Source organism: Psammomys obesus, unplaced genomic scaffold (assembly GCF_907164565.1).
Source record: "Psammomys obesus unplaced genomic scaffold, mPsaObe1.curated_primary_1811, whole genome shotgun sequence".
In the NCBI taxonomy this organism is placed as follows: domain Eukaryota; kingdom Metazoa; phylum Chordata; class Mammalia; order Rodentia; family Muridae; genus Psammomys; species Psammomys obesus.
The window spans coordinates 2,704,726-2,725,424 of record NW_026590767.1 but is presented as its reverse complement, the minus strand read 5'-3'; the positions used below and the strand labels follow the sequence as shown (position 1 = coordinate 2,725,424).

Sequence of the window (20,699 nt, the reverse complement as noted above, 5' to 3'; positions counted from 1 at the left end):
CATAGAGCCTGGGCTCTATATCTAAGCAGCTTGGCACCAGAACCCACTCTATTAACCATCACGCTACAGTTGAAATTCAGTAAAATATACTAATTTGTGTAAAAGAGATCCAAAACCTCTGCAGGACTATAATGCGCAAATCCAAACAAAATACCTCTGTATTATCTCCAATGAAGGAGATGCAGCAGTAGTTTTGGTTAAAGTCACCTAATCCTTGTATAAAATCTCTACACCTCAAGATTAAACTGCTACTTGTGAAGATGTTTATGAAAATTAAGTGAGATCAGAAGCTGGAAGGACACCAAGAACATATAAGCTACATAAACAGTGGATCAAATAGAAAAACCCGGACAACTTTCTTTCCTACATTATTAAGCAACAATTATAAAACAGTATTAGATAATAATCATAAGAATCTTTCTCTAAACCTTTGTGACAATACACTACCATAACTTTACTAATTTTCTGAGCACCCCAAACTTGTAAAAACAATCAAATAACCTTAATTATCTATAATGAAAGACAAATAGGTGCAGAGTACTGTCACCTCCGGGCATGAGAATAAAGAAACAGGAGAAGGGCCTTTGATTCATTGCAGTAAATGCAAAGGAAATATAAAAAGCAAACAATAAAGTCCCAATGAACTACGTATACTGACAACTTCAAGTGTGTCCAAATGTATTAAAGTTCTGGGGTGTATGCTCTAAGAGGCCATTGATTGTACAGAACAGGAAGGTTTAATGTGGCAATGTTGATCCTGGCACAAGAACTTCGAATGAGTCAACAGCTTGTTCAATACACAATCAACACAAATGTTAGATAATTAGTTAGGTGTTGGTAAGCTTTAAGGTCTTTGAGATGGACCCTTCTCTTCTTCATCAGTGGCTTGTAAAACCAGGAAGGAATACTGCAGAATTTCGATTTCTGGACAAAATAATAGGATATGAGTCTTATCTGGCTTGAGACTTGACATCTGCATAAGAAAATTTCAAGATTACTATCTAGCTGGAGGTTTTCCAGCTAACCACCACCACAACAAAGACACCTGGTTGTTCTTAATCCGAATGAACCTATCAGTCACCTGAGCAGGAAAACGCCCTTCAGGAAAGCTGTCTATATCAGGCACCTGAAGAAATAGCATAAAATCCAGCTAAAAATGTAAGTTGGCACAATAGTTCCTTTGGCCATTGCCCCCTCCTTACTGGTGAGAATGTCTTCCGATATTCTGTAATACATTTTGTCTTCTGCACTGGGCTGTGTGTCTAATTCCAAGATCAGGGGATCCAAGGGGGCAAAAGGAGGACAGAGAGATCCTAGTGACACAAAGGCTGGCCTGAGATCAAGTTTGAGGAAGGGTGCCAGAATGGGCTCTTGAGCCTCCCAGAGCCTAAGGTAGGTTCCCTCCAAGGGAGCCGCTCAGGTCCCAGTAGTGAGAGAAAGCCTAAGAAATGCTCTCCTAGAATGCTAAGTTCCAGGAATATGAAGTCCCTTCCAGCTGGACTGCTGAAGGGAAGAGGGTGACATTAGGCTGGACGACTAGGCTTAGATTTTAGCCATTAAAAAAAAGTGTAACAATCATCAAAAAAATGTGGCATGAGCTGGGACCGATCCTCAAGTCTAGTCGGCGGTGTCCCGCCGGCCAAAGGTCTGAGGAGACCAGCTCCAGGCCCAAGGCTCGCTCCCCTAGCCCGTTAGGGGAAGATGACATCTCCAGGAATCAGGGTCGCTCTGGACCTCCCGGGACGGTCGCTTCGAACCCACTCACCTGCCCGCCAGCACGCCACAGCCGGAGCGCGGAGACCGCCATCCTTGCCTCAGGCAGGGTCGCTCCCTAAGCTTTCCACAAAACCCTGGTGCCAGACACCCTGGGCGGGGCAAGCTCGCGCCCTGCCCACTCCGCGCACCCACCCCTCACACACCCCCTCGAGTCCCCGCCCACTTCCACCTACGGAACCCCAGGAGAGACATAAGGCCTCTCCACTTGCTCCCTACAGTTCGCTCACGCGAGACTTGGGCAGGGCGGGGGGGGTTGGGAGGGAGCGGAGACACAACAAATATGGCGGCCGCAGCTGCGACGCTAATAAACGCCGAGGCGGTGGCAGCGGCCAACAAGGCTGCGGGGATTCTCCGGTGCAGCTGTCAGGAGGTGAGTAACGGGAAGCCGGCTCGTACGGCGGCGCCGCCGTTAAGCAGGGCACGTTGACGGAACGGCGGGAGGTAAAAGTGCCGGGTTCCTCGCGGGCCGGCCGGCACCGCCGTAGCCTTTTCCACAGCGGAGGGTCGTGCGCGTCCCGTGGGCTGGCAGCGTGGTGACCCCGGACCTTCTTGGGTCGAGCGTGTAAGGGGTTGGGTCCGCCGCCCAGATGCTCGCGAGTGGGCGCCGTCGGGCGGGAGCTCGGAGGCGCAGGGTGGGGAGCTGCCTCCGGCTTTTGACAGGTGGCGAGCGGGGGAAGCGCTCCCTCTGTGGCGAGTTCTGGGGGTGCCGGAGTCCGGGGTCCACCCCGGCCACCCCAGAGGGTGTTCCTCCCGTCCCGGGCTGCTGTTGGGAAGGAGTTCCTAAGCCTCGAGTTTTCTCTGGTGAACGCTCCAGGACTGGTTTCCACTGCCTGTACTTTTCCTGGGTTGGGAGCCGGTGAGGTCGGGGAGGATGTTACGGCTCGGAGCTCTTCGGATTCATTCAGGATTTACGTCCCCGAGCGACTGTTGGGAGTGCTGTTGGATGCTCCTCAGCGGAGCACCGAAGGGCACGACGTCTAACCGTGGATCCAAAGTATAGTGTGTTGTAGCTGCCAGTGACCACGTAGCCCATTTAGTGACCCCCTTACGTGCTGGTCGGAACCCAACAGAGGGGTGACAAAGTGACAAGTGAGAGAGGATATGTAGACTTCTTAAATCGCGAGATGCAGGGAAATTACATTAGAAGACACAAAATGAAAACAGCGGGTTGAAATAGCTGGACTACTTTAAAATGTTGTCTTGAGTTTATGTTGCCTTCAGCTCAGCTGAGGATGAGTGTTTTCTTGGAAGTTCCCTGCAGTGAATTGAGATGTTTGATGTTCTTTTCCTGTAATGGTCCCGTGTTTCCCAGGAAACTGTAACTATTGTACAATAAGATAATAACGATGGGAATCAGATATGCCCTTGTTGAGCTCTGGTGACTGTTACAAGTTATTTCCCTAGTGTAGGGCTAATGTACTTTTTAGTGCAGCTGTACTTATTCAACAATACTAAGCCTGACATTTCTGGATGTCTACTGTGAATCACTGAAATTAATATATTAAATGTGGAAAAGTAAAATCACCTTGGCAACATGATAGTAACACAAGTGCCTAGGATTTAATTGTGGGCCAACACCATACTTTGCTATTGCGTTTTTTGTTTTGTTGGCTTAGTTTTTTTTTTTTTTTTCAGTTAATGCTAATGATACACAAGGTATCTTATTAGTTTATTAAACCTGTAGTTGCTAGTAAAGTTTTGACTTGTGTGCCTTTCTTTTCAGACTTCTTTTGAATTTTAGTTGAAATTCCCTCCATGGTCTTTGGGAGTCCTTTGGTATGTCTCCAGAGTAAATTTCAGTTATTCGACATTTCAGCAGTGTTGCAGTGGAAAGAAAAAGGTGAACTAATTTGGGGTAAAAAGGTTAGATTGTATGATTCATTTTTGGATTTCTTCCGATGTGGTTTCATTTCTGTTTACTTTTTAATATTATGTTTTCTGATTTCTCAGAAGATCCTAATCACAGTGTTTATACATTCAGAGTCTAGCTAATAGCGACTCTGGAATGGTGTGCTAATTCTTTCTGAAGATCCATGTTATTCTTTCTCAATTGTCAGGCTGCTTTACTAATAAATATTCTCTTGGAGAGTAAATATTTCAATGACCATAATCAATAGGTTATAGAAGTAAACACAGCTATTGAACTGTAAGCAACTTTATAGACCTGCCTAACCTCTGTGTTAAATTATCACATAAAAAGTTAGGCCTAAGAATTCTTCCTTACGATCAGTAACCCTTCAGTTTAAACATTTGTTTTTTAAAAATGCTAGATAAGTGAAGTATGCGTACTGTTCCCTAATCAAGCTCTTTCAAATTTTCCATTAGTCTATGCAGAGGGCATATAAAAGAGCTTTGTGACTTAAATTTATTTTATTTTATTTCATTCATATGGATGTTTTGTCTACATATGTGTCTGTACATCATGTGTATGCATGGTGCCCATGGAGGCCTGAAGAGGGCATTGGATTCCCTGGAAATCATGTTAGAGGTGGCGATAAGCCTCTGTGTGGGTGCTGGGAATCTAACCCAGGTCCTTTGCAGGAGCAGACAGTGCTCTTAACTGGAGTCATCTCTCTAGAACATTTGATTTTTTTTGAAAGGTTCTACATATTTTATTTATCTACATATTTTTAGCTCATGTGGAACAGGAAAAAAAAAAAGCAAATCAAATTCCCATTTAAATGCTGTAACAGGTTTTATTATCAGTTTTCATCCGAATCCCTTGTGGGATAGAACAATTCTTTTGTTTATTGGCCTAGAATTGCTTGATTTTGGAATTCTTGTGAGAAAACATGATGAGAAGCATAGTTGCAGATGGCAGAGGAAAGAAGACCCTTTGATTTTTATATTATCTGTTTCATAGTTGTACTTATCTTCCAGCTTGAATCTTAACACCTCTTTTAAATAATTAATTCCTGATTAAAAGGTATTTTATTGTATATGTGTGTACACACACATATATAGGATATATGGAATATTAATTCTTAGATTCTTTTCCACTATCTTGGGCAGTTTGTGTCTTATAATCATAAGGATTAGACGTTACTCTCCTCTTTTGTTGATGCAGTAGACATATGTCTTCATTCATGCTGTTATAACAAATTGCATGGACTGTATCTTACAGGGTTTGTACTGCTGTGACAAAACAACAGGACTAGACGAGTATGGTGATGCACACCTGTAATCCCAGCACTAGGGAGATAAGCAGGAGGGTCTCTGTGAGTTTGAGGCCAGCCTGGTCTGCAGAGTTCCAGGACAGCCAGGGCTACGCAGAAAGACCCTAACTCAAACAAACAAACCAACAAACCATCACAACTAAAAGTAATTCAGGGAGAGTTCATGTTTCCCTGTATTTCTATGTAACATTCCATCACTGAAGAATGTCAGGGCAGGAACTCAAGCAGGGCAGGAATTGTGGCACAGAAGCCATGGCTCTCCCTTAATGCTTCCTGGCTGGCTTCTGATGGCTTGCTCAGCCTGCTTTTATACACCCCAGGACCACCTGCCAGGGATGGCACCTCCCACAGTGATGTGGCTCTGCCACATCAGTCAATAACCAAGACAGCCCACAGGCTTGTCTACTGGATAATCTTACGGAAGCATTTTCTCAAATGATTCCTCTTCCTCCAGACATTGTGAATCTCAAGCTTTTAATTCTAGCACTCCTAAGGATCTCTGAGTTCAAGGTCAGCCTGGTCTACATAGTGAGTTCCAAACCAGCTAAAGCTACCCTAATGACACCCTGTTTGAAAACAAAGGTTCTTCTGGATTTGCCTCAATTTGTACCAGGCTGATAAAAGCCAACAGCAGGGACTAGGTGGTTTAAACAAGCATTTGTTAAGCTTGGGAACTGGGAAGTTGAGTTTGAGGTGCTAGCATATACGGGATCTGGTTTCTGGTTGTATACATAGTACAGAAAACAGAGAGCGAACTATTATTCTTAAGATCCTATTCTGATGCAGAAAACAGAGCAAACTATTATTCTGACGACTCTGCCCTCACAACGGATGTCATATTGTAGGTTAAAATCTCAACATAGAAATTTTCATTTGGAGCAATATCAGTTAGCAAAGATATTAGCTTGGAATATAGCATCAGAATCTATAATAATATTAGGAATGCTTAAATATGTTTTTCTGATGACATTTTGCATTGAAAATTTGAGTAATTTCTTGGCTAACAAGTCTGAGGTTTTGAGTGCACAGCCAGTTAGAAGATAATGAAAAAAGAAATAAAAAGGAAAGGACGTGACTGCTTCTAGGTATGGTGGAGGAGAAAGTGTATTGTAGACATGTGGAAGAGCATAGCCAGAGTCAGATACATCTGAGAGTCCAGAGTGGTCACGGCCCTAAGCCACAAGGAGAGAGGGGACGGGAAAAGGAAGAGAAGGAACCAGGTACAGCAGCCAGGAGGCCAAAGGAGCAAAAAGAGCAGGTGGCCAAAACTATTGGATTATATAGAGAAGGGCAGTCCAGCTGTCTAGGCTGGAGAGTTCGGGGTGTGTATGTTTTTGCTTTTTGGGGGGATGGGGTGGGGGGGGAGTATGCAAGCTAGGTAGACCTGTAACAGACAGGGACTGAGGGATGCTGGGAGAACCTGGTGGCCAGATTCTTTTTGCTATATTAAGTAGTTACCTCAGCCATTTGTCCGTGGTTTGAAACTTAACAGATGCCATTCTGAAAGATGGTACATCCTGATTTTCTAACCTATATACAATAGGTTGTCTCTGTATTCCCAGGGGATTTACTACAGGACCCCTTGTAGATACTAAAATCTAAGGATGTTCAATCTCTTAATAAAATGCAATAGTATTTGTATGTAATCTGTTACACATCCTTCTGTATACATTGTTTTTTTTTTTTTTTATGCATTGCTCAGATTCCTTGAATTCTCTTGCCTTAGCTACTGAGTGCTGGGCTTAAAGGCACAAAACTGGCTTTCCCTTTAAGTATTCTCCAGATTGCCTATACTTTATATTGCATAAGTCATTCCGATGCTGTATTGTTTAGGGGATGCCAAGTAAAGTGAGTCTAAATTGTTCAGGGTGCATTTTAAAAAAAAATTTAAATGTTTTCCATTCACATTTGGTTGAATCCATGTGTATATATCATTTATATTATGTTTGTAGAGGTTTTAAAACTTGTCAGTTCTGAACAACATCCTCAGGTATCAGGTTATATATGGAGTTCTTTTTATTAGCAGGATGGTTTAGACATGGATTTTTTTTAAATCCATATTTTCTTTTTTATAGCAGGAAGTCATTTTTAGCTTCAGAGTTATTGTTTTTCCATATATTGTGCTTAGGGGTATTGACCTGAGATGGAGGAAGCTGGGGTTTAGCCAAAGACTCCACTTGGTTTTAGGCATATATCATTTACATGGGTCTGTTTCATTGCCTACTACTGTGTAAATAGCTAGCTTGTCATGCCGGTTGCCCACAGATACATGTAATGTACATGATACAGGTCTAATGGATACAAAGATGCTTAGGGATGAAAGGTCACATAGTTTTTAAATCATGGATGGATGTGCAGATTAAGCCATGTAAGTATGTTTGAATCCCTAATTCAGAAGCTGGTCTTCATGTTTGCAACATTTTCAGTTATTTCATTTGCATTCTTTTTTCTTTAATTCATCATGCATAATTGATAGCACCATATAATTTGTGGCAGAGAACACAGTGAAATTTGTAATGTGACAGTATGAATAGCTAAGACTGTCAAAATATGTCAGCCAAGCTCTGTAATTGGGCTCATTTCTGTCCTTAAACTTTAGTTGGATGGATAAAAATACCATTTTCTTCTGCTTGCCTATGACAAGTCTAGTGTTTCTGCTGCATTGTCACATGTATCGCAGCATTGCTAAGCTTTCTAATCAAAATTAGGTAAGATTTGTCTTGCTTATTGAAACACATTAAAGTACGTTCTTTTTTGAGGGGCATGTATCATTTTGCATATAAATTGATTGGCAAGAAGAAATTCTGAATTGCAATGTAAAGAGTGGGATTTTTAATTATAGCTTTTGTGTATCTGTATATACATATGTGTATGTATGTGTGTATTATGTATGCATGCACATGTACATGAATATGGAGACTAGAATTTGACATCAGGTGTCTTCTTCAATATCTTTACACTTTATTTTTTGACCTTATTTAACCTGCAAGGTCTAGGAATCCTCCTGTTTCCATCTCCCCAATGCTGAAGTTACAGGTGCCTTCTGACATATCTGTCCTTTTATGTGGATGCTAGGAATCTGAACAGATCCTAATACTTGCAAGCTTCATTACTGACTGAGCCATCTCTTCAGCCCTATTTATAGCTCTTATAATCAGAACAGAGACCATTGATAGAGCCTCTTTGCTTTTATAGTTAAAAAAAAAAACAATCCTAGACATGAGTCATTTTAAAATTAGTATATCTTAGTTGTATAAAGGGGTCTTAATTATGACATTTCTGTACATGCTTATATGCTTTGATCATTTTTCCCTTCTATTATTACCCTTTTTTGGACCATCTAGCCTCTCTTTTCTACTTCTGTATTCCTAATAGTAAATAGCCCCCATTTACTCTCATGTCCTGTCTTATTTTTTTTTTAACTAAAAATATATTTATCTTTTTTTACCACCTTCTAAGCCCCCCCCCCCCTTTAAATTTTAGAGACAGGGCCATCAAACTCACTGTGTAGTGGAGGCTGGCCTTGCAGTAATTCTACTGCCTCAAACCTTCTTGTGCTAAATCACAAGTAAGCAAGACCTGGATGTTATTCATGATTATTTTGTTCATTGGCTGACTTGCTCATGTTTTGTAACTAAAAACAAATTTAAGAGAACAAATAATTAATATTAACTGCAGTTAAACAAATATGACGCAACTAGTCAATATGGTAAGGTTCAGAAAGGTGAATAAGACAAGGCAAGTGATTTAAAGAAATGATCTAATGGGATAAGAAAAGATAAACTTAGGAAATTGCAGGTAGACTTAGAAAGTTGCCAATGGGGATATATGAGTTAGTTAATGGAGCCTATTGGAAAAGCATGTTAAATGTATATAACTGGGACAATTTGACATTGTCTTTGGAAAAATTATTCTTTTGATTTTGTTTTAGACAACTGACAAAACAAAGGTCTGGATAAAATACGAAACATGAAAAATGTTTTTCAAGGAAATATTAAATACTGTATTCAAGGAAGATGGAAGCAAGGCTATTCTAAATAGAACACAAATAGCAATAAAGTGTAAGAAGAAAAAAAATTAGTGTATTAGATTACATTAAAGACTTCTGTTCAGGAGGCTAGAGAGATGGCACAGTTAAGAGCACTCACTTACTGCTTTTGTAAAGGACTCAGTTCCTAGCCCCCACATGGTGGCTTACAGCCATCTACAACTCCATTCCGTGTTCACCTGAACTTGTGGGCACCAGACATGTATGGTGTACATGCATCCATGCAGCAAATCTCTTCCATACATAAAGTAAAAACGAATCTAAATTTTGTAAAGCCACAAAAATCATGTTATTTTATATATAAGTGTGTATGTGTGGTTTCAGGGAAGTTTTGCCACTTAGGATGATAATGCTACCTGCAAGAGCCATAGACTAACACAAATTCCAAGACTAGGTATAAGAAACCTGCTTTTGGGTTGTTGGCCAGCTGAGTCCAAGAGGCTTTTCAAACAATATGGGCTGTTGCTACTGCATTTGGTTACCTCTCAGAGAGTAGGAAAAAGTCCCAATTGCTGAAGACACCATACACTTCAGATACAGGACTCAGAAGATTCAAACTGGATCTGACCTGAACACTTCCTCCCTGAAGACGAGCTTTGATAGTATCTGAAGGTGCCATAGAATCTGCCAAGGGAGGGGTACAATCAGTAAACCCACCCAGCTGTGATGCCTTTGAACCGCAACAATGGCCAACATGTCATGCCGTCCCAGAATGTTCAATAGTGGCAGTTACCGCTTGCCAGTGACCAGCAGCTGTGTGATTAGACTCTAGGTCCACTCAACAGGAAGGAAATCATGCCTAGCAGTGAGGGAGGCCATGGCTATAGAAGAGTACCTGCTACTACTTAGTCCACGTCAGTAAACCATCATAACTTCCCCATAGCATTCTAAATACTTAGCCTTATATCCATACACAAATGTAGCTCTCAGTCCTCCTCAAAAAAGTTCCTCTTTTCAGCTGATGGAGACCATTGCAGAAAACCACAAGTGGTCAAAATGCAGAAAACAAGCAATCATGGGGTGCCCAGCCATAGTGGATATGATATCTACAACACAGTTCCTATACCCAAGGCTCAGGGAACATCTTAAAAGAGAAGGCAGAAAAATCATAAAAGCCAGTAGACCAGGAAATGTACTGTGAAATTGTGTTTCCTAGAAATGAAAGGGAAGCTATACCCATGATATCTCAAAAACATGGCTGTCTAAACAAGACCTGAACATTGGCAACACCAATGTCAATGTGGAAGGGGGAATTCTCATGGGACCCATCCCTAGACAAAGAACTGCAGAAAACTAATGACTGCTGAGAGAGGGAGAATTAATATTCCTTAGGGCTAAGCCCCCTAATTGGTTATCCAATACCAAGTTGTGAACCCTGAAATTATATAAATACAAGCAATACTAAACAGACTTGAGAACATGAGAGGAGTTGAAGAGAGAAGGAGTTGGGGAGATGATGTGGTTATGTTTTAATTAGAAAAAAAAAGTTTTATCTACTTTTACATGACAGCATGCAGAGGGCATGCTCAGGTCTAAGCCAGAAGAAGTCCCAGCACTGAGAGAGGAAGTGGACACAAGCCCCATCCCTAACCCAGAAGCTGTATCCAATCAATAACCACTCACAAAAGAAAAGTTAGTTTTCTCCAACAGAGTCTTACTGGGTATACAAACAACTCTTAAGGACAGACCACGTGCCCAGTAGTAGATGGCCAGTACAAGTGAACTCTTGGAGTTTCCTTGTCTCATAATGTTTTGTCTGGACATTACTTATTTTTTAATTAATTTTATTTTTTGTTACAAGTCTTTCGCATATATATTATGGTTTCCAGCCTCATGTTTTTATGGGATTTTAGTGTGTGTGTGTGTGTGTGTGTGTGTGTGTGTGTGTGTGTGTGTGTGTATGCATCTGTATGTGTTTCTTGTGCTTTTTTTTGGGGGGGGAGCTCTTTTTCTTGTGTATTATTTTTTTATTTTATTATTATTGTTTAGATGCCTGTTTGTATTCTAAAAAGAGAGAAAGAAAGGATGTGGATTTGGGTGGATGGATAGGGAGTTGAGGTGTTGGGGGAGGGAAAACACTAATCAGAATATATCTTATAAAATTTATTTTTAATTAAAAAATACTTTTAAATGCTCAACAGGAGACTTAGAGACAAAGCCTAAAGCATATAGTTCTTGTATTCCAATATCCCAATGATTGTACTTTATAAATGAATTTTTAATTTAATTTGTGGGTGAAAAGCTTATCCAACTGGATTCTGTTTCAGTCCATCCTCATTTTCTTTTGATTAGTATTTAGTGCTGGTACTCTTATGATTGTATGTTAGTTGTACTGCCACTTGCTTTCAGAAAAGAATCTTACCTCTGCAATGTCATAGTTCTCATGTTTAAGAATAAATTCTAAGGTATGTATTGTCCCAAGCCCTATTTAAAAAATAAACATTCCCCTCAAAAAAAGAAATTATGAAGATATTTAAAATGCATATAATGAGGGATTTATATTGAAAATATTATGAAGAAAAATTCTGATCTATTAGAAAAGACAGGTGATCTATGGGAAAACTGACAGTCATTACTCAAAAGAATGTGAGTCGTGACTCACAGACGTCATTAATCATCAGTGAATATAAATCAAAACTGGTGTGATACTACAACATACCCTCCAGAATAGCCACAATCCTGTATGCTAGTGAGAGTATGAGTACACTAGCCTTACTCATGTACTAGTAGGAGAATAAACCAGTGTAAAGACTGAAAAATTATTCGATATTGTTTAAAGCTGAATCTGAATATACTTTAATTTCAGTTCTCATATAGCCATCCCAAATATGTAGATAGGTTTCTGGAATTTTTTTCCCCTAACCTCAAATTATTTAATAACTATTAAATTATTTAATGTAAATTTATCTCTAATGGCTAGCAAAGATTATTCACTTATCTATTGCTTAGATTTTTCTTGAAATCTAGCGTGTCTGTAGAAAAGCTTAGAAGTCTTTAAGCTTTGTTTATTGGATTGTCAGAGTGCACAGGTCATGAACTCAACGTTGATATGAAGAAATGGAAGGCTGTCAGTACCCCGGAAGTTCTTTTTATGTTCCTTCCAGTACTAGGCCCTGTCTGCCATTGCAAGCAAGGGCTACACTCTCCTCATTTTTGGCACTGGATGTTAGTTTTATGTAGTCTTCAGTAGGATCATATGCTAATAACCTTTGTCTACTTCTGCTGCCCAATACTGTGATTGTGAGATGCATGTATGTTGCTGCATGCAGCTGAAGTTTGCTTGTTTTCACTGATCTAACACTGTGATTATGCTTTAACCAGTTTATGTATGGTACTGTTTGGCAGCCATTTGCGTAACTGTCAATATTTGACTGTTAATTCGTAAACTTTTCTTTTTTCTGCCTTGTTATTTTTTTCTCATGTTCTACAGCTCAGTTTAATTATTAAATCTGTTTCTCACTGTTTTGTATATGTCTTGTTTAATTTTCTAGACAGCTTTTATTTTTCTGTTGCTGTGTACAATGTCTTATATAAAATCTTTTTTGTTTATATAATTTTATTTTGCATGTATTCTTCTTAAATAGTGTAAAATTATTTCTGGGTTCTTTATTTCCTTGTTTCTTAGATATAACAAACTCTCAACTTAAAAAAAAAGAAAGAGAAAAGCACCAAGATGGGTGAAAAGAAACCAGAGCCTTTGGACTTTGTAAAAGATTTCCAGGAATACCTGACACAGCAGACGCATCATGTGAACATGATTTCGGGATCAGTTAGTGGAGACAAAGAAGCAGAGACTCTTCAGGGAGGTAGATTTATTTTAATACTATTGAAACATTCACATTTGTAAGTGTATTAATGTTCATGTATAGCTTTTCATTCTGTGAACATCAGTATCCACTAATGTAGATAATTTTTTTTCTCTTTCTAGAAAGATGCAAGGCATTTTCTCCCTTCTTTTAACATGCACATTTTGCTGATTTAATGCAGTCTAGAGAACTGTTACAGTCTTGTTGAAAGGTTAGCGCTTCTAAATCCCTTGTCTGCCCTTCATATTGTTATCTGACAGTCAATTCAAAAAAACCCAGAGAATTTGTCCATTAGTCAACATGAGTTAGACCTGAGCCTCAACCAGGGATTTCTTCTCTTTAAGCGAAAGAAAGTTGGCTACATTCACCCATTCAAGAACAGAAACTACATTAGATGAAGCAAAGATTTGGTGAGACTGCTAGGGATGAAGTTTCTGTAGTTTATGGATCACATAAACCATTCTTAACCTAGCTCAGAGTCACCTGAGTACCACCCACGGGCCTCATCTAACTGCTTTCCGATAGCTTTGCAGTCCAAAAATTGCTTTGTACACTTAAAAACTATTCAAAGAATACAAAAAGAATATATATATATATATATAATATGTGAAAATTATATGAAATTGAGATCTTATTGTTCATAAATAAACACATGCTTACTTTTACATTTTCTAGCTTGTTTGTACTGCTGGGGACCGACATCTATTGCACACACTAGGCAAGTGCTGTACAGTGAACTACATTCATCCCCCGCTTGCTTCTTTTTTATAGCTGCTTGTATGGTACAGAAGAAGAGTTGGGTGTCGTGGTAGAGACAAAATCAACCTAGATTTAAGTGTTTACTATCTCAGCCCTATAGAGAACATTTGCTGGCCTCTGACCTAGATCTTATAAGCCATAAAAATACAGGGACTGGCAGCAGTGATCAGGTGTTATCCCCCAGAGTTGTGTTGGAAACATAAGTACCAGGTCCTGCTTGGATCTAGTGATTCAGTTTATTTTATTAAGATCTCCCAGTGAGTGATGCACACATCAAAACAGTAGGAAAACAGTGGGAGAAAGCTTGGTCTCTCCAACTGGTTTCTTTTGGACCAATTTGCTGGACTTGCCTGTGCCGGCAAAATTATTTCTGGTAAAGGGCAAAAGAAAAGTAATAGGGTTTGAACTGGGCATGTGAGAACTACACCTCCTGGCATCGAGTTGAAGTCAATTTCCCGTGAAGAAGGAGGAATACAAATTTTGCCTCTTACTACTAATATGAACAGATTCCAGGACTGGGATTCAAGAGGCTAGCGTATATACATGTGTGGTTCCTAATTATGAGTACCTGCTCCTTCTGCTTCTGTATACAAAGTTTGTCTGTTGAGATGAAAAGCAAAACACCCAAACATTTTAATTCTGAAATTCTTAGAGTCCTTACATCAGCGCTCTCAGATGCCTTGTTTTTCTTGTTGTGCTTAATTAGAATTTTAAAGTTCTAAATGTAACTTGGATTCTAGAACACAAGTAACTGACTAATATCCAATAATTGTTTTTAGAACAAAAGAAATTGAGTCAGTGTCTTAGAGCTGCTAATTAAAAATGTAGTCATGACCAGTATCATAGACACTACACCTTTGTGTGTGGCTTGTGATCTCACACTTGAAGGATCTCTTTATTCCTTTACATCTTACATGTTTTCTTCAAAAGCATGTGCGAGTTGGTAAGATGTAAATTTAAATAATTTGAGGGAAGAGATCTCTGCTCTTCCAGAGGTCCTGAGTTCAATTCCCAGAAACCACATGGTGGTTCACAACCATTTATAATGAGATCTGGTGCCCTCTTCTGTCATGCAGGGGTATATTCAGATAGAACAGTGTATACATAATAAATAAATAAATAACTCTTTTTAAAAAAGGACTGGCAAACATTAGAAAAAAAATAATTTGAGGTCCTCTTTAAAGGTTCTTAGAATATAATTCTATTTTGTATAAACTTTGTTGCAGTTCAAGAAGTCTGAATTGTTTTATGAATTAAACTCTTGGGAAGGAAGCTATCATTGTGTAGATGATCTTCAACCACTGAGTCTAAACTGTTGAACTGAGTTGATTCTGAGGTGCATGATTTCTTTGCTTTTGTTTACAGCTGGAACAGATGGTGATCAAAATGGACTTGATCACCCATCTGTTGAAGTTTCCCTGGATGAAAACTCAGGAATGTTAGTAGACGGGTTTGAAAGGACCTTCGATGGAAAGCTCAAGTGTCGGTACTGCAACTATGCCAGCAAAGGGACAGCCCGGCTCATCGAGCACATCAGGATCCACACAGGTGATGGAGAGAGGCCCTGCAGTGCAGGTCCACATAGTTCTCATGGTTCCAAACAAGGCTCAGCAAAGCTTGTTGGCCAGTAACTCCTTTTTTTTTTTTTTTTTTTTTTTAAACAAAGTGGTAGCTTAAAGGCCTACAAATACTGGAAAAGAGAGCTTTATCCTCCTCTGCATTCTTCTGCTTGATCTACATACTCTTTTACTGTCATTCTGCTGTGGGTTAGAGAGTTTACTGCTTTGCTTTTCTGTTCACAATAATGTTTGAACTGTAGAGAAGTGAAAGGCTCTAATACAGTTGCAGAGTGTACTTGCTACACCCATATGTTTTTGCCACCCCGTTGAGAAACCTTCCTAAGGATGCCTTGCCCTCACCCAAGCCCAGGTATCTTTCCTGTGTGCTCTATACCAGTCTGTGCCTCTTCATTACATCATGGCAACCTGAAAGCTTCCTGAGGACATCCAAAGGCCATCTTTGTACCCCACAGAGCTAGCAGGTATCTGGAATGTGCTAGGTGCTCTGTCCTTGTCAGATGAATGACTCTGGTCTCTCAGAACTAGAATAGGAAAGTGAAGGAGAAGCCCTACCAATTTCAAAGGGTATGTCCCATAACTCATATTTGGACCAGGAGTTCATTTTGATTTTGAACTTTCTGGTTTATATAAAGACTGCATTTTTTTTTTCAGGGTGGTTCTTCTCCTTGAAAAAAAAAAGTATTTATGCATAGATAGATCTGTGAACATATATTTGAAAGATACTGTTGACAAAAAAAAATTTGTTTTTGAGGGGGGTGGTTCAACACCGGGTTTCTCTGTGTAGCCCTCGCTGTCCTGGAACTCACTCTGTAGACCAGGCTGGCTTGAACTCAACAAAGATCTGCCTGCCTCTGCCTCCTTAAAGGCATATGCCATAGCTACCTGGCTGATAAATCTTTATTGTGTGGGGAATATTTTTTTTTTCTCCAAGTTCAGTTGAAGCTATAATGGTTTTCATAGCAAATAGAATCACAATATATACCACAAGTTGTTGCTAATGAATTCCTAAGATTTACCTTAGTTTTTAGGTTTCTTTGCAGATTTTACAAGCCTAATACACAATTATGCATTTCTGCAAAGCATTTTATTTTTTGCATCAATTCCTACATCCAGTGGACAAATATCAAAAGTCCTATAAATGAGCCATCCTGCAGTTTCTCCCATTTCTCTCCCCTACACAGGTGAGAAACCTCACAGGTGTCACTTATGTCCATTTGCATCTGCTTATGAGCGCCATCTGGAAGCCCACATGCGTTCTCATACTGGGGAGAAACCATACAAATGTGAATTATGTTCCTTCCGCTGCAGTGACCGAAGTAACCTGTCCCATCATCGAAGGCGCAAACACAAAATGGTACCAATTAAAGGTACCAGGTCTTCCTTAAGCAGCAAGAAAATGTGGGGAGTTTTACAAAAGAAAACAAGCAATCTGGGGTATAGCAGAAGAGCACTAATCAACTTAAGTCCACCTTCCATGGTGGTCCAGAAACCAGACTACCTTAATGACTTCACTCACGAAATCCCAAATATTCAGACTGACTCCTACGAAACCATGGCTAAAACTACACCAACCGGTGGCCTGCCACGGGACCCCCAAGAACTCATGGTTGACAACCCTTTGAATCAGCTCTCTACTTTAGCAGGACAGCTGTCCAGCTTACCACCAGAAAACCAAAACCCTGCTTCCCCTGATGTAGTTCCCTGCCCTGATGAAAAGCCTTTCATGATTCAGCAGCCCTCTGCCCAGGCAGTAGTCTCTGCTGTGTCAGCAAGTATTCCTCAGAGCTCCTCCCCCACAAGTCCAGAACCTCGGCCATCACATAGTCAGAGGAACTACAGCCCAGTGGCAGGGCCGAGCAGTGAACCAAGTGCCCACACCAGTACCCCCAGCATAGGAAACAGCCAGCCAAGCACTCCAGCTCCAGCCCTGCCGGTCCAGGACCCTCAGCTTCTACACCACTGCCAGCACTGTGAGATGTACTTTGCAGACAATATCCTTTACACTATTCACATGGGATGCCATGGGTATGAAAATCCTTTTCAGTGTAATATATGTGGATGCAAATGTAAAAACAAGTATGATTTTGCTTGTCATTTTGCAAGAGGGCAACATAACCAGCACTAAATATCATCAACATTATTCTCACTTGGTTTGGCCTTTTGGGGGTTTGTAGTTTGCTCTTTAGTTTTGATCATCCCTAATAAGGTATCTGCTCACTTAAAATTTATACATTCTATTCATAAAATAGAAGTTTGATAGTGAAAAGGGGTTTTGTTAACTTTTCATAAAAGTCTGGTCAGGATTATTTATGCATTAGATAGTCAGATGCATTGATATATATATATATTTTTTTTTTTCTTTTCATTTAGACCTGTGAGAGTTGAAGTACAGTTGTAATCTTACCAGGTGTTCAGTTTCCTACACTTGTTCTTAAGGACTCCCAGGGTTATCCGTACTCTTGATGCTTCAGTATATATATTACAGCTAAATATTCTTTCTGCCATATTTCAGAATGGCACAATAAACTTCTCATAAAATCTTTTACAACATTTCAGTGTTTATAGAAAAACTGCCTTCAAGTTTGCTCTTAATTAAAACTATTTTCGTTCACATAACTTAAGTTGAACTAGTTTCATTATAACCAAAACCAGTAGTTATTTCAGTATAATAAGTCTTTTCAAGGGGAAATATAAAACAGTTGTTTTCAAATTTGAATTATAAAAATGAAAGTTTTAGAAGTAGAAATTTGGGGCTAAATTGAAAATTGTGTTTGGTATTTGAGATATCTGTTCATTTAATTGTCTAGTTTAAACATGTTTTTCATATATATAATATATATATATATATTTGAGTATTATTTTAAAGCCACAGGTAAATATACTAGAGTGCTAGATGCCTTTTTCAATCCGAATCTTTCACTTAAATTCTCCATTCATTTATTACTGGTGTGAGGTAAGATTGACCACCATATAGATTTGTTCTTCCTAGTCTTTGATGACCAAAGAGGAAGTGGAACTCATCCTTCTTATTAAGATGCTTCAAAACAATCTCCAAAGTTTCCTTTTTTGCCTTTTGTACATTTATATTGTCCAAAATGTCCAAGAAAGGTGGGGATAGAAACCCAGAAAAATATGATGAGGAAATAGCTACAAAACAGAGATCATTCCCGAACAGATCCTGATTTCCTCTGTAGAGTAGGCAATGTAAAGTACTTTCTGTGAGTCTTCGTGGACAGTGACAGTGGGATAGTCACCATAGTGGGAAAGGATAAGGAGTGAAAGTTATTATAAAGCACATTTAAATGTGACATTTAATTTGTTTATAATTAGAGTGGTTCATTTTACACAGGAAGCTGTTATTTTTGTATTGTGTAATAAGTAGTTTACTTTAAAGAGAGCCTGACAAAACAATAAAACATTGTCACTTACATTGGTTTCTGTGTACTTTGCAAATTTTTCATTTGGTTAATATCTTGAAAATATTCCTAATTGGCTTCTTAAAGACTATCCTGTCAAGTATTTATTAACCAAAAATGGCCTCTTAAGTAAGTAAGAGGGAAATATTGATGGTGTCTACCCATTAAGCCCCAAGTGCCCTGTTTATGGATCTGTGCCCTCCAGTGCTAGAAAGCCATTCAGAGGGTGCCTGTGCTCACATAACCAGTCTTGGCTCACCCCACCTGCACTGTTAAAGCACAGCACCAAAGACACTTTCTCTGTGACCCTAACGTTCCAGTGATTTTGATCTGTAGTTTAAATCCCTCACTAGATTAGTTTTAGTGCAACACTTTGCAAATACATAACTTGACTGTCATGATTATCAGCATCCCAAAAGAAACAGGTTGTTTGAAAACTTTGCTCTTTTTTATGTTTGATTCAGCTTAAAGCAATACCCCCAAATAGACAAGGAAAACTTCCCTGAAAGAGGAAGAAGCCCAGTGTAGGGCTGCAGACCTGTAGTCCCAGCTCTTGGGAAGCTGAGGCAGGAAGTTTGCTAGTGCCCAAAAGTTCCCTGCCAGGCTGGGCAATACTGCAAGACACATCTCAAAGGCCAAACCACCTGAAAGAGCTCTCTGTAAGCTAGCTTTATCACCTCTCCATCCGGGGCCAAACAGTGACATGTGCATTTTGTCTTTCCTAACAACTAAAGATGAATGTTTTGAAGTACATTTCACTCTAAATATGAAAAAGACTTTTCATAATTACAAACTAGAAGGAAAAAATCCGAATTTTCCAATAACATGAAGAGCACAGTTGGTCTTCCAAAGGTGTTAATATATAAAGCTACAAATACTTTGAAATGCACTAAAAGTTTGAAGCAAATCTACCTTAGAAACATTTTTGAAATTGTACTTTTAAAAGATTTATGATTTTGCTTAAATATTCTGAGTTAAATTCTGTACTAGGAAAGATGTTAGGTTCTTTCCTTAAATACTAAATATGTTCCTCATTTTATTTTTAACCAAATGTTTTATAGAACTGAGTTGAGAAAAGTTTAACATGCACTATTTATAGTACTTTGCCATTAACAGGCAATGTTCTGAAACTAAATTTATTTTTGTTCAGTGAACATGAGTTTAGATTTTTAAAGTTGGTAATTTATCTCCACTAATATTTTTTTAAGAAACTGTGAAGAGATTAATGGGATAATTTTATTTCAGATTTTACTAATGTAGTGTGTAGCTAAAATTTCTTGACATTCAAGTGAAGACTAGACTTTCATTTTGAAATTTTTTCCATTGGGTAGTTCCAGTGCTGTTTCATTTTAGAAATGTGTTTGCTGTTCACCTGCAGAATTGTTTGACAAAGGGAATATTGCTAAAATAAAAACAAAAACAAAAAACCCAGGTAATTCTCTTTTAAGTTCTGCAAAAATACTTGTCAAATGAACTGTTACAAAAAATTTTAATTCCCTGCTAAAGACATTTTCATTAGTCTTAGGGAGTAGGTATATGCTTTATAGAACTTGTTTTTGTTGAAACCTGGATGTATAGAACATGTTTTCTATGCGAGGTGTAAATCTTGCATTACACTTGTAAGATACATTATATTGTTTAGGGATCAAGAAAGCAGTTTAATGCTGAAGTAACTATAGTATGTAGTTTCTATTGTGAATAATGCTTTGCTTTTGTAATGTATGAATAAAAATAACACTTTCTAATAACTTTTGTTTTTTGTTTTTTAAAACTAGAACCAAATCGATTTTTTTTTTTTAGTAATTTATGATACATAAAAATGTTAATAAAGGATTTTATGGCTGTCTAGTTTAAATTTCTAGAATCCCTTATGGAAACTTATCATGAGTTTACAACAAAAGAGCTCAATAGATCTAAAACTCATTTCTAATTGTCATAGCTTGAATGAGAAATGTGCCCCACAGGCTATTCTGTTTAAACAGTTGGGGCCATTGTTCCAGAAGGGTGTGGAACCTGGGGGATGTGGTATTTCTTTGGTGGAAGTCATCACTAGGGCAGACCTTGAAGATTTTAATCTGCCTCTGATTCTGGTCTAGAGCTCTTTGCTTCCTTGTCCACAGTGTGAGAAACAACAGCCT

The 20,699-nt window shown here is 39.0% G+C and overlaps 2 protein-coding genes across 4 annotated transcripts in view; one reads left to right on the top strand and one right to left on the bottom strand.

Moving 5' to 3' along the window:
* The window catches only part of Acadsb (acyl-CoA dehydrogenase short/branched chain), a 44,324-nt gene extending 42,445 nt beyond the window's left edge, over positions 1-1,879 (bottom strand). Inside the window, exon 1 of one of the 2 annotated variants that reach the window (XM_055608923.1) lies at positions 1,766-1,879. In XM_055608923.1, the coding sequence (XP_055464898.1) occupies positions 1,766-1,807 (42 nt within the window). In that variant the 5' untranslated portion in view covers positions 1,808-1,879. The remainder of the gene's footprint in view (positions 1-1,765) is intronic. The other variant, XM_055608924.1, reaches the window with a different exon arrangement.
* A 185-nt stretch (positions 1,880-2,064) lies between these two features.
* Positions 2,065-20,309, top strand: Ikzf5 (IKAROS family zinc finger 5). 2 transcript variants are annotated; one of them, XM_055608946.1, is made up of 5 exons: positions 2,065-2,146; positions 3,500-3,616; positions 12,626-12,806; positions 14,931-15,113; positions 16,327-20,309. In XM_055608946.1, exons 3-5 carry the CDS (start codon positions 12,674-12,676, stop codon positions 17,268-17,270), a joined length of 1,260 nt encoding a protein of 419 aa, XP_055464921.1. In that variant the 5' UTR covers positions 2,065-2,146; positions 3,500-3,616; positions 12,626-12,673; the 3' UTR covers positions 17,271-20,309. The 2 variants fall into 2 exon arrangements, with proteins under 2 accessions (XP_055464921.1, XP_055464920.1); XM_055608945.1 differs by lacking the exon at positions 3,500-3,616.
* The last annotated feature ends 390 nt before the right edge of the window (positions 20,310-20,699 follow it).